We start from the raw sequence: 13,460 nt of genomic DNA on the forward strand, positions 1-13,460 counted from the left end.
TATGTGATTTATGCCTTTATTACTAATCTGGTATTTGAACAAAACTCTAAATATGGTGTTGGAGGCACATGCTGCAAATTATAGCTTGGGATGAGTTTGGTCCACTCCATTTTTCTCTATGCTGCTGAAACATGGACCATAAAAGCAGCAGAAAGGAGAAAACTGAGACTTTCGAAATTTGTCGTTGAAGGGGCATGCTTCGAATTCCATGGACAGCTAGACGCATCAACGAGTCGATTCGCCAGGAACTACACTTGGATCGCTTGACTCTGACCAATGTTTGTACACGACGGATTCTCCAGTTCTTTGGAAACTTTGCACGTGGCAACGAGGATAGCATGGAACGACTGGTTGTGATCGGTAGCCTGGAGGGAAAGAGAGAAGATTCCCATACGATGGACTGATTAAGTTAAGGCAGCAGCAGGCACCTTGGTGGTTGGAGCGCTACGTACGGCGCAGTCAAGGGATAACTGGAGAAACGTCATTGCTTCCACAAGGGTCACAACCCTCAGTAGTGAGGAATAAGACGGACAAGAGATTTAATCAATATTACCCTGGACTGGTGCCTGAAGCGGAGAGCTGATCACGTTTCCTTCATGTTTTAACAATCAAGACTAACACTGCGTTTATATGATCACCATCGGGTGCGGATTAGAGTTTTTTTTATGAAATATGTAGCAGTAGTAGTATTATAACAGCATGCGTGAACAGAATAATGGACTCGATAGACCTATCTAACAGGCAGTGGATTCCAGACCCTTCCATGGCACTGGTCATTAATTATAATATATAAGAACATTACCAGGACTCAATAGATATCTGTCTAGGAAGCTGTGGAGTCAAGATCCTTCCTTGATCATAGGACATAAGAAAATTTTAATGGTTTTTTGTTTGTTCTAGAATATTCCCTGGTCAAGACCCCACGCACGTGTATGTCGGGTGGGTCACCACGCAATACCACTACTACTCCAAGGAGTTCAACCAGAGCAAAGTGCGCAAGACCTCAGTCATCATATCTGACGAATATGATCGTCCACTAGATCAGTAAGTTACAATTTGAGAGCTCTCGACTGATACAGAAGCATCTAGGCTTCCTGACAGACCTCTCTTGCAAAGCAATTTTATTTACAACATTTTGAGTGTGTCCAAATACTTGTTCACAAAATCTGGATTATCTCCAATTACAGGAGTTATTTTTCATGGTATTTTTTGTTGTCCGCCTCCGTAGTGTAATGGTCAGCACGCTCGGCTACCGTTCTGGAGGTCCCGGGTCCGGTGCCCAGGGGGGGGTCAAATAAATATAAGTGATTTTTTCACTGTAATATTTATTCAATATTACCCTGGACTGGTACCTAAAACGGAGGGCTGATCACCTTTCCTTCGTCTGTAAACGATCGAGATAACACTGCGTTTATATGAAGCAGTGCCCTGTGCACCATTGGGGTGCGGATAAGGGTTTTATTTTTATTTATTTTTTTTTTTTGACATCTCATCAAAGATGAAGAAGAATATGGAAGTCTAGACATTTACGGGGCTGACGACCGTCATAGGCTGGTTTAAGTGATCACTTTACACACGTGTTAGTCCAACTGTAATTGGAGATAATCCAGATTGTGTGAACAAGTATTTGGACACACTCAAAATGTTGTATATTTATTGAATATCACCCTAGACTGGTATAAGAAGCGGAAGACTGATCACCTTGCCTTCATGCAAATAACAATCAAAATAACACTACGTCGCTACGGTGCAGTGCCCTATGCACCGTTTGATGCGGACAAGAGTTAGAAAACAAAACAATTCAATAGTATGGAAATGATTTGTTGGTATGAAAAAAGGGGTCTAAGTTGGTCCGCCTCCATAGTGTAGTAGTTAGCGCGCTAGGCTACCATGCTGGAGGTCCCGGGTTCGATTCCCAAAGGGGTCAAAATAAATATAGTGATTTTTCAGTCTAATATTTATTTTATATGACCCTCGATTGGTACCTGAAGCGGAAGGCTGATCACCTTTCCTTTGTGTATTTAACAATCAAGATAACACTGCTTCTATACAATGCAGTGCCCTATGCACCATTGCGGTGCAGATAAGGGTTAGAAGAAGAGAAGTAGTTGGTTAACTGTTTTTTTATTAATGTCTATTATGTATTTAATATGACCCTGGACTGGTACCTGAAGCGGAAGGCTGATAACCTTTCCTTTGTGTATTTAACGATCAAGATAACACTGCTTCTATACGATGCAGTGTCCTATGCACCGTTGGATGCGGATAAGGGTTTGAAAAACAGCAATTGGACAGTATGTAAATGATTTGTTGATCTGAAAAAAGAGGTTTACTGTGTTTTTTTGGGATAGAACCTGATCACTGAGCGATTTCTTGTTTATTTCTAGCGTGGACAGACAGTCTTGCTACATGGTGAGGGCTGATGAGCTGTACAACGAAGTGATGGCAGACGCTACTGGAAAAGGCGCTAGCCAAGGCATGTTTGTGGGATGCTTCATAGACGTCGCGACTGGATACATCACATGGACTTGTGAAGGAAAGCAGACAAGCCATAGGTTTAAGGTAAGGTCCCTTTTAATGATACATACAAAGATTTGTTTGGCATAGAGAATGGTAAGGTTGTGGCAACTCGACAATCGAATGAACGAGCATAATCAAACACCCTAACCGAGCTCGCAGCGAGGGGGAACCAGACCGTCACATTTCGTCACCGCCCGTCCACTGATCGACACGTCCTTCAACTGTTCTCACATTAGAATCACGCGATTATTCTTAAAATATTTCTTGATTGTAATTTTCTAGAACTGAATAAATTTGTGTTAAAAGTTAGTCCACCTCCGTAGTGTAATGGTCAGCACGCTCGGCTACCGTTCTGGAGGTCCCGGGTTCGATTCCCAAGGGGGGTAAAATAAATATAAGTGATTTTTTCACTGTCATATTTATTCAATATTAACATGGATTGGTACCTGAAGCGGAGGGCTGATCACCTTTCCTTCATATGTAAATGATCAAGAAAACACTGCGTTTATATGACACAGTGCCCTATGCACCATTGGGGTGCAGATAAGGGTTTTATTATTATTATTATTAAAAGTAATCCGCTTTCATCTTGCTTCCCTTCTGTTAAATTAAGTTGGTGTTCAACTAGAACCCATAAGGTAAATAATAAATGCAACTTCCATCTAAAAAATACCTAACCTTAAATTTTAAAATAGTACCAACGTCCTTCACATTGGTATTATAACTCAAGCTAGGACACAAATGCCGAACCCTCTTCTAGTGGAACGGAAGGCCTGTTGACGACAGTCAGCGGTCCGGCTTCTCCTTAGCAGATTTACATGGTTTTCTCTCAGCAAGATCAAAAGCTAAGAATTTCCTGATTGGCTACAACACTAGATTATCTCTCCTGATCCCAATACAGATAAAAATTCAAACATGAATTAGATTGTTTAAAAAAAAAGTCCATTGCTTTAAAAACGTCAAATAAGAAAGTAAGAGTGCAATTAGAAAGAAATTAAGAAAGGTGTGTTGAGATGGTTTGGACATGTGGAACGAATGAGTGACGAAAGAACGGTAAAACAAATTTATGAGGTGAATGTTAGTGGGAAAAGAAGCAGAGGAAGACCGAGAAAAACATGGCACGATCAGGTATGCCAAATACTTGAAAGTGGTCAGGTTAGGAGTCGTAACAATCGGCGGGTATGTATGAGGAGATGCATGAACGTGGAAGAGGCGAAGAATGTTTGCAAGGACAGAGTGGTGTGGCGCTCTATTCTCTCTGCCTACCCCTGCGGGGAAGCGGCGTGATGGCTAGTTAGTTAGTTAAGAGTGCAATTATGTAAAATCAGTCCTGATGATGGACGCTGCAATGCGATTCAATTCAAAACATTGTCAAAAATTATTGTTTTCCTAGGTTGTTAAGCCGTGTATAGCATTGAAAGCTGTCCCACCGCATTCTCAGATCTGACACAGAAGCATCTAGGCCTCTTGACAAACCTTCTTTTTGGTACCAGTTTTATGAAACAACTTGCTAAATTTATAGAATATGTAAATTGCTTTAAATGCCACGTTTAGGAAAATTTCTTATATCATAATTGATGCTTCTAGATGGAGCCAGAGACCAAGCTGTTCCCCGCCATATTCGTAGAGGCCACTTCCAAGGAGATCTTGCAGATAGAGTTGGGTCGCACGCCTACTGGCTTGCCTCTCAGTGCGGCCATCTTGCCCACGGGAGACAAGCACGTCACGCCACAGTTCCCGCCGCGCCTCAAGGTGCAGTGCCTCAAGCCTCATCAGTGGGCCAGGGTAAGCTGTCATTCATACTGTTGTATAGTGCCTCAAGCCTCAATTGTGAGCCAAGATATGCTGCCATTTTTGATATTGTCATATACTGCCTCAAGCCTCACGAATAGGCCAGGGTAAGCTGGCATTAATACTATAATATAATGCCTCAAGCCTCACCTGTGAGGCAAGGCATGCAGCTATTATTGATATTTTCATATAGTGCCTCAAGCCTCACCTGTGAGCCAAGACATGCTGCCATTGTTGATATTGTCATAAACTACCTCAAGCCTCACCAGTGGGCCAGGGTAAGCTGTCATTGTTAATACTGTCATATAGTGCCTCAAGCCTCAATCGTGAGCCAAGACATGCTGCTATTATTGATATTGTCATATACTGCCTCAAGCCTCACCAGTGGACCAGGATAAGCTGTCACTCCTACTGTTATATGGTGCCTCAAGCCTCACCCGTGAGCCAAGACAAAATTACATTATGTCATTACTAACCTTTCCCGTACTGGTCATCCAAAAAGTATACGTGATCCAAAGGGGGTACCACAAGACACTAGTTCATATTGGTATGGAAATCATAGTACGCAGCTTGCAGAAAGTTCCAACTCGCCGCGAACTGAGTCATAAATGCCACGTCCGTCCCTACGTGCCGTCAGGCAGCGACTGAATGCACAACCATCTGATAAACGAGAGGCTGGAAATCAGATCAAACAAAAGCCGACTAGTTTACTTGTCTCGCTCTCTCGTAGTACCATATTTATTAGAGTGAAAGAAATAACATGTCGCTTGCAGGCAAAAAAATATGTGCTGATGTATCATTATGCTCACCAGTAGAGCATAATGAATATAGTCATAAAGTGCCTCAAGACTCATCAATAATTCAGGATGAGTTAACATAGTAATTAATGTTATATAGTACCTCAAGCCTCACCAGTGGGCCAAGATAAGCTGACATTGTTAACACTGTCATATAGTGCCTCAGGCCTCACCAGTAGGGCAGGTTAAGCTGTCTTTGGTAATATTGTCATATAAAGCCTCAAATCTGTTTTTTTTTGTAGGTCCCCAACCAATCGCTCCAAGTTCATGCCTTGAAGCTGTCAGACATCCGCGGGTGGTCCATGCTGTGTGAGGATGCTATATCCATGCTTGCTCTTCACATACCAGGTAACATCTTTTTCTTCATCTTGTTGTAGGCCTTGTGGCCTGTTTTTAAGAGGGATTAGCCTCCTGCGATGTCGATTCCCAGCTATTGACCCATCTCTTTGGTGGTCTGCCCAGGAGTCGTCTACCATGGGGTTGGCCGTATAGTGCGATATGTGGGAGTCTGGATGGTTCCATTCTCCTCACATACGGATACCATTGTCTCCTTCGTTGCCTTCCCCGTCTAACGACATCTTTCATTTCGCATATTTCCCTGATCCTGGCGTTTCTTATTTTATTTCGAAGACTCTTGCCTGATATGCTTCTTAGAGTTTTCATTTCTGACACTCTAAGCCCTTTTTTGTGGCAACGGTGTCCGCTCTACTTTCAATTCCATACGTCATGATGGGTCAAACACAAGTTTAGTAAATCTTGATTTTGCTGCTGATCTTATATACGCCAAAACAATCCTTACATACACAATTAAAAATCACGAGAAAACAATCACCTCCTACCTAAACGACACACAAATGACCACTTCATGGAAACACTCACAGAACTTTAAGATTAAAAACGCAGAAACACATCAAACAATCAAAATCATAACCTACTCATATTTTCCATAAAGTCATTAAACTACCCAAATGTTTCTAAAACAGCTAATTAATTATTGAGTAAGGAAGTAGGAAGGTACAAAATAAATTGTGTGATCGGCCATGTCATCTATGATTGCACGACTTGTGACAGATAAGTAACAAAAACATAGCAGCAACAAACGCAATACTTGAAGCCTTACAATAAACATTGCTTGCTCATGGCAGACTGCATGCTCCTAAACACTGCTGTCATTCAGCATTTTCAATGTTTTCGATTGATAAGAGAGATGTTTAGCATCCTTATCTCCATTGTTCTTTGTGTTACCCGGAGTTTAAATACGATTCGTTTTTTGTTAGTGTAAATGTGGAGGTCCACACCAAAAAGTTTCATTTCCAATATTGCAGAAAAAAATCCTTTAACGTGCGATCATTACATATAAAAAAGTATGGCAAAAACATGTGACCCCAAAAAAAATCAATAAAAAAAAAATATTGTTTAAGTATGTAAAATCACTAGTATGGCAGGTATCACCCAAAATTGGGTGCTTTGCCAATAAATTAAAAAAAAAAAAAAAATCCTTTAAATGAAAATCTGTTCTGTTGACTGTATTCTATCAAAATCTGAATTAAAGTCGCGAAAAAAAGGTGACCAATCCTGTGTTAAACCAATATGAAATCATTAAATCGCACCAAAACGTAACAATTTTACAAGCTAGAATTCCTGTTTACTTAAAATCATTTATAATGGAAATGTAACGTTTTGGTGAGAACCTCCACAGTAGGGTATTATCATTCTGTAGTGATAATTCCCTATATAATTAAACATACTCAACCTATAAAGGATTGTGCAAGACTCGTTTTATGTTTATAACAGCCGATATAATCAATATTTTCATTCATCATTTTCTTTTGCAAATTCACCTTTGTAAAAACGTTATTTTCGTAAGTTGGTAACGAATGACGTCACAGAAATGAATCCACACTACTACTATTACAGCTTTATAAAGAAGATATGGATACGTCCCATAACACACCCGATGACGTACAATTTGCTCACTCCTTTCAAGAACGTCATATTTCAAAAATCGACAATTCTCAATTGTGCATGCTTTCGGAATGCCCAGAAAATGTTCTATATCCCGGCAAAAGCGGCATATTTTTAACTTAATATTAACCCGCTACAGGGTAGAAAGTGTTGTTTTTCATTTAAAAAAAAAGGTATTATTTAATTATTTTTTTAAATATACTAAATATTTTTCAAATGTAGAAAAAACCTTCAGGTTTTACCTAAAAAGATCTGTTGCACAGTAAAAAGTTCAACAAGTAGCTTGATATTTATTTTTAATACATTTCATTATATTCTTGAATTTTAAAAACAATCTCCTGATAAATCAAGTTTTTTTATATGTGTCGTTGTTGAAAGGATTGAGCGATATACCGGTATCCGTTTTTCAAAATCTACGCAAATGTCTTGAATCCATATGTGAGCATATGTACACATGCATCAAATCTTTTCCTCTTCAGATGTGTTAGAATGTTTGATGATCGTTGGACAAGTTGGCGTTCCTCTTACCAAGTCTAAACTTGCGTTTCTATTTGCAGAGGAAGACCGATGCATAGATATTCTGGAACTGATTGAAATGGACAAACTTCTCAGCTTCCACTCGCACACGTTGACCCTGTACGCTGCCCTCTGCTACCAGAGTAATTATCGGTAAGGAGAGTACATGTATATCGACAGCCTCTACGTAAAGTACTAACTAACTAACCAACTAACTATCACGCCGCTTCCCCGCAGGGGTAGGCAGAGAGAATCGAACGCCACACCACTCTGTCTTTGCAAACATTCTTTGCCTCTTCTACATTCATGAATCTCCTCATACATACCCGACGATTATTACGACTCCTGACCCGGCTGCTTTCAAGTATTTGACATACCTGATTGTGCCAAGTTTTCCTCGGTCGTCCTCTGCTTCTTTTTCCAACTACATTCACCTCATAAATTTGTTTGACCGTTCTTTCTTCACTCATACGCTCCACATGTCCAAACCATCTCAACACACCTTTCTTAATTTTATCGATAATGCTTATCTCAGCCTTACATTCTTTCCTTATTTCATCATTCGAACATCTATCAAACATCGTTTTGCCATACATTCGTCTGAGCGATCGCATTTCGACTGCATTCAGTCTGCTTTCATCCTTCTTTTGCCAACTCCATGCTTCGCTTCCATACATAAGGGTTGGAACCAGAACTCCATTGTGTACTGCCAGTTTAGCTTCCGCTGATAGATTTTTATTTGCTAAAACTGATTTTAGTGCACCATTCACTCTGTTCTACGTAAAGTACTCTATCTGCAAATTTGTTACAAGAGAGAGCTTAGTAGATTTTTTCAACGTATTTTTTTATTATTAATTAACGGTTTTATCCAAATTTCTAAACTAGCATTATACATTCGAAAACATATAAAATAATGTATCAAATCGTTTTAAAACTTTATGCTTTGTCAAAATTAAGTAGTTAGCGTTTTAGGAGTTCAGTTCATTTAGAAAATTAGATGTAGATAGTGTTTTATACGCCTGAAAACTAGGCATAATTTATTTTATACATTTTTCTGTTTCTTTATATTTGTAGGTAACAGCCAGTTGATAACTCAAACCAAATATCTCAAAATTGACAAATATGTAGTTAGAGCACTACGTACGTAGGGCACATCGATATCATAACGATCTGTATCCTATTTTTTATCCCCATCTACTCCCAAGTGGTGCATAGGGCACTGCATAAATGCGATGCGGTGGTTACTATTAGACTATTAAGCTGTACACTCCTGGTCCAACTCTAATGTATGGAAGTGAAGCATGAAGTTGGCAAAAGATGGATGAAAGTATGTAGAATGAAAACTGTCAAAATGCGATCTCCCAGTAAAAAGTGCGGAAAAATGATGTATGTTAGATGTTCGAATGGAGATATAAGGATAGAATGCAAGGTTAGTATAAGTACGCGAGTGTTTTTGTCTAGAATTTTCACTCATGAATTACATGAAATTAAAGTAACATTGAACATAAAGAGTAAATCCACTCACAGGTAGGCATAGGCCATGAAACTTAAAAAGTTAAAGCCTGAGTAGGGTAATGATAAGCGGTGTTGCATAAGCCGTAGCTAGATTTCAGAGTCACTTGGACGTTAGGTAATCAAAAAAATATATTATATAAGTATTGTCGATAAAATTAACAAAGGTGTATTGAGATGTCTTGGACACGTGGAATGAATAAGCGAGGAAAGAATGGTGAAACAAATTTATGAGGCGAATGCAGTTGGCTGTAGAAACAGAGTAAGATCGACGAAAACATGTGATTATCAAGTATTTCAAATATTTTAATATGTAGAAAAGGCAAAGAATGTTTGCAATGATTATGGTGCGGTGTGGCCTTCTATTCTCTCTGCCTACCCTTTCAGAGAAGCAGCATGATAGTTTCTAGGTTAGCTAGTTTCATATCCGTCTAAAACTCATCATTACATCAAACTCATTAATTATTATATAATTTTGTTATATATGTAAAGCTGTACAATTCCCGAACAAATAAAATAAAATAAAGTAAAAAGAAAAATAAATAAAATTAATAATAACAATAACAGAACCCTTATCCGCACCCCAATGGTGCATAGGGCACTGCTTCATATAAACGCAGTGTTATCTTGATCGTTTTACACATGAAGGAAAGGTGATCAGCCCTCCGCTTCAGGTACCAGTCCAGGGTATTGAGAGCTGTCCCACCGCATGCCCAGATCTGATACAGAAGCATCTAGGCTTCCTGACAGATCTGCTCTTGCTAAGCAATTTTTTTTTTAATTAGGTTGCGAAATTTATTGAAAATGTGAAACAATATAAAATTGTATCCCAATTTTACTGTGAATGATTTTACTGTGTTACCAGTCCAGGGTAATATTGAATAAATATTACAGTGAAAAAATCACTTATATTTATTTGACCCCCCTGGGAATCGAACCCAGGACCTCCAGAACGGTAGCCGAGCATGCTGACCATTACACTACGGAAGCGGACTAATAAATAAAATTACTCCACTAAAAAATTCAATGGAGATCTGATTGGTGCAGCGAGAATGAACACTTCCTTGGCTCAAACAGATCAACCATATTAGTCAATATTTGAGGTGGTAATATAGTTAAATTAAAAATATAGACCATACTTGTGTAAATTAAAATCCACATTTTAATTTCAGAGCTGCTCACGCCCTGTGTCTCCATGTTGACCAGAAGCAACTGCTCTACGCCATCAAGTCGGAATACATGTCTGGACCACTTCGACAAGGCTTCTACGATCTCCTCATTGCTTTGCATCTGGAATCACATGCCACAACTATGTGAGTATTACCTTACTTCATCTTATAACTTACTTGTACTCTTTACCTGACCTAACCTAAGCATGCTGGAGGCGCGTTGCAAGAGCTTGGGTGAGGACCTATCTAACATCGGATCCGTGTTAGTTTATAAGGAACTGTCACGAGTTTTCCTTACTGCCCTTTTTTTCAGTTTTCATGCCCTTCACCTAACCTAACCACCCAAATAACTATCACACCGCTTCCCCGTAGGGGTGGGCAAAGAGAATAGAATGCGGTACCACCATTAATCCCCTCTTCCCTAATTATAATTTCACCAATTTAAGAATTAAAAATATATACAATGTAAAAAATTACATATTTTACATATAGTCCATTGTTTGATTCGACATCGGTTAAACACGATTCATCAATATCCAATTCGAACCCCCCCCCCACTCCTTTCATCCTACAAGTATATAAGTAGATTCGATTCCTAGTCTAATTTTAATGTACGTTTAACCTCGGCTCGTAACGCATGTCTGTATTGAAAACTATAGTGCATGTTGGTCTTCGGGTCGACCAAAAATTGCATGTGTTAGACATTTTGTGTAGTTTTGAGTGTGTAAATGGTGCTATGGTGGTGAAGGGTAGTATTGTTTGCATGCTGTCTTAGTGATTGTCCTGACGAAGAGACGGGTACGTCTCGAAACCGGTAGACGTAAAAATCTCGGTGAGTGGTCATATACTAATTTTATTAACATTTTTGTAAAAAAATAAATAAGTAAAAAATTACCTTATTGGAGATAATCCATATTTGTGAAAAGTATTTGGACATACTCAGAATGTTGTAAATTTATATTTTTGTACATTATTTTTTTACATCTCATCAAAGATGAAGAAGAATATGGAAGTCTGGGCATTTACGGGGCTGACGACCGTCATAGGCTGGTTTAAGTTTCTTCATCTTTGATGAGATGTCAAAAAATAATTTGAAAATAACTCCTGTAATTGGAGATAATCCAGATTTTGTGAACAAGTATTTGGACACACTCAAAATATTGTAAACATTCTCTCTTTCTAACAACATTCGTCTTATAAATTTGCTTTATTGTTCTTTCTTCATTCATTCGTTCCACGTGTCCAAACCATCTGAACATACCTTTTTAATATTTTTTATGGATAATGCTTATTTATCTCAGTCTTGCATTATTTGCTTGTATCAATCACCATTTGGACAACTATTATACATCGTTTTGCCATACATCATGATCGCATTTAGTACATATATCTTTTTCATCCTTCTTTTGCCAGTTTCATGGTCCACTTCATACATTAGGGTTGGAACCAAGACATTCCAACTCGATAGTTAAATGCACCAACTACTGCACTGCACTGATGCGGTACTCTATGCAATATATTGCAAATGTTATATATTTGTTTTTCAGGGAGGTGTGCAAGAACGAATTCATCATCCCTCTTGGACCAGAACTCAAGGAGCTGTACGATGATCCTCAGATGAGACACAGCCTCCGTTCGCTCCACACGGAGAGTGTGCGCCCGCAGATGAAAATGACGGATATCGCGTAAGTAATCCATTAGAACTTCTAACGTCACCTCATCCATCAGTTCACTCATACTCATAACCCTTATACGCACCCAGTGGTGCATAGGGCACTGCATCGAATTGACGCAGTGTTATCTTGATCATGGTTGGAGCGCTACGTGTAGCGCAGTCAAGGGATAACTGGAGAAGTGTCATGGCTTCCACAAGTGTCACAACCCTCAGTTTAGTGTACTTATTCTAATTTTATCTTTTCCTTCTTCTCCTTCTGACCCTTATTCGCACCCAATGGTACATAGGGCACTGCATCGAATTGACGCAGTGTTATCTTGATCATTACTTACATTAAGGCAAGGTGATCACTCTAGCGCTTCAGGAACCAGTCCAGGGTAATATTAAATAAATATTACAGTATAAAATCACTAATATTTGTTTTCACCCCCCCTGGGAATCGAACCCGGGACCTCCAGCACGGTAGCTGCACATGCTGACCATTACACCATGGAAGCGGACATCAGTAAGCCTTACTCAACCGAAGTATCTAAAATTTACACATAATGCGGGATATTTGAAAATCTCCAGTCCTGTTCCAGATGTCTCTTACCTGTTGATGTATCCCCCTTTTCAATTTACAAAGACAACAGCCAAAGGCGCGTTGCAGGAGTCTAGGTGAGGACCTATCTGACATTGGATATGTGTTCATAAGGAACTGTCACGAGAGATGGTATCATACATCGCTCACTCCTTTCAAGAACGTCATAAATCAAAAATTGTCAATCTTGAGTTGTGCATGTTTTTGAAATGCCCAGAAAATGTACTATATCCCAGCAAAAGAGGCATATTTTTAACTTAATATTTACCCGCTACAGGGCATAAAATGTTGTTTTTGCAATTTGAAGAAAACGTATTGTTTAATTATTTTTTAAATATACTAAGTATTTTTCAAATGGAGAAAAAACCTTCAGGTTTTACCTAAAAAGATCTGTTGCACAGTAAAAAGTTCAATAAGTGGCATGATATTTATTTTTTATACATTGTTTTATATTTTTAAACATTAAAAACGTTCTCCTGAAAAATCAAGTTTTTTGATTCATGACGTACTTGAAAGGAGTGGGCGATATATGAACCAATTTCGAAACATTGTTCTTGAATCACTAGAGCTTCACTAGAGACATCTATTGGTGAGATGAAAAGAAGCTTTTTACTGAGCAGAAACTCTTTTATTGGTATGTGAAATCCGAATCCTGGATTATAATCACACACCTAAGAAACGCCAGAAAATATTATTTTTATTATTTAAGCTTAAAATTTGGTAATCATTCTTGTTTTTTTTTTCAGTGAAAACATCACAAATATTACGAACCTGTATTCGCCATACTTCCCGCTGGACGTCGTCAGGGATTACGTCATGTCTGCGCTGGCCGAAGCAGTTGAGATCAACCAAGTTCACAACAGAGATCCCGTCGGAGGGAGCAATGAGAACCTGTTCTTGTAAGTTCATTCTCAATGCCATTTCAAAGTGCGTTT

At 38.9% G+C, this 13,460-nt stretch overlaps 1 protein-coding gene across 1 annotated transcript in view; it reads left to right on the forward strand.

Annotated features, from left to right (window-relative positions):
• The window catches only part of RyR (Ryanodine receptor), a 240,618-nt gene that overhangs the window by 102,652 nt on the left and 124,506 nt on the right, over positions 1–13,460 (forward strand). Inside the window, exons 37-44 of the mRNA XM_088272014.1 lie at positions 901–1,044; positions 2,388–2,562; positions 4,108–4,305; positions 5,351–5,456; positions 7,631–7,742; positions 10,274–10,414; positions 11,818–11,955; positions 13,272–13,424. Of these exons, the coding sequence (XP_088128140.1) occupies positions 901–1,044; positions 2,388–2,562; positions 4,108–4,305; positions 5,351–5,456; positions 7,631–7,742; positions 10,274–10,414; positions 11,818–11,955; positions 13,272–13,424 (1,167 nt within the window). The remainder of the gene's footprint in view (positions 1–900; positions 1,045–2,387; positions 2,563–4,107; positions 4,306–5,350; positions 5,457–7,630; positions 7,743–10,273; positions 10,415–11,817; positions 11,956–13,271; positions 13,425–13,460) is intronic.

Source organism: Brachycentrus maculatus, unplaced genomic scaffold (genome assembly GCF_059751285.1).
Source record: "Brachycentrus maculatus isolate JH-2025_06_01 unplaced genomic scaffold, ASM5975128v1 h1tg000475l, whole genome shotgun sequence".
Taxonomy (NCBI): Eukaryota; Metazoa; Arthropoda; class Insecta; order Trichoptera; family Brachycentridae; genus Brachycentrus; species Brachycentrus maculatus.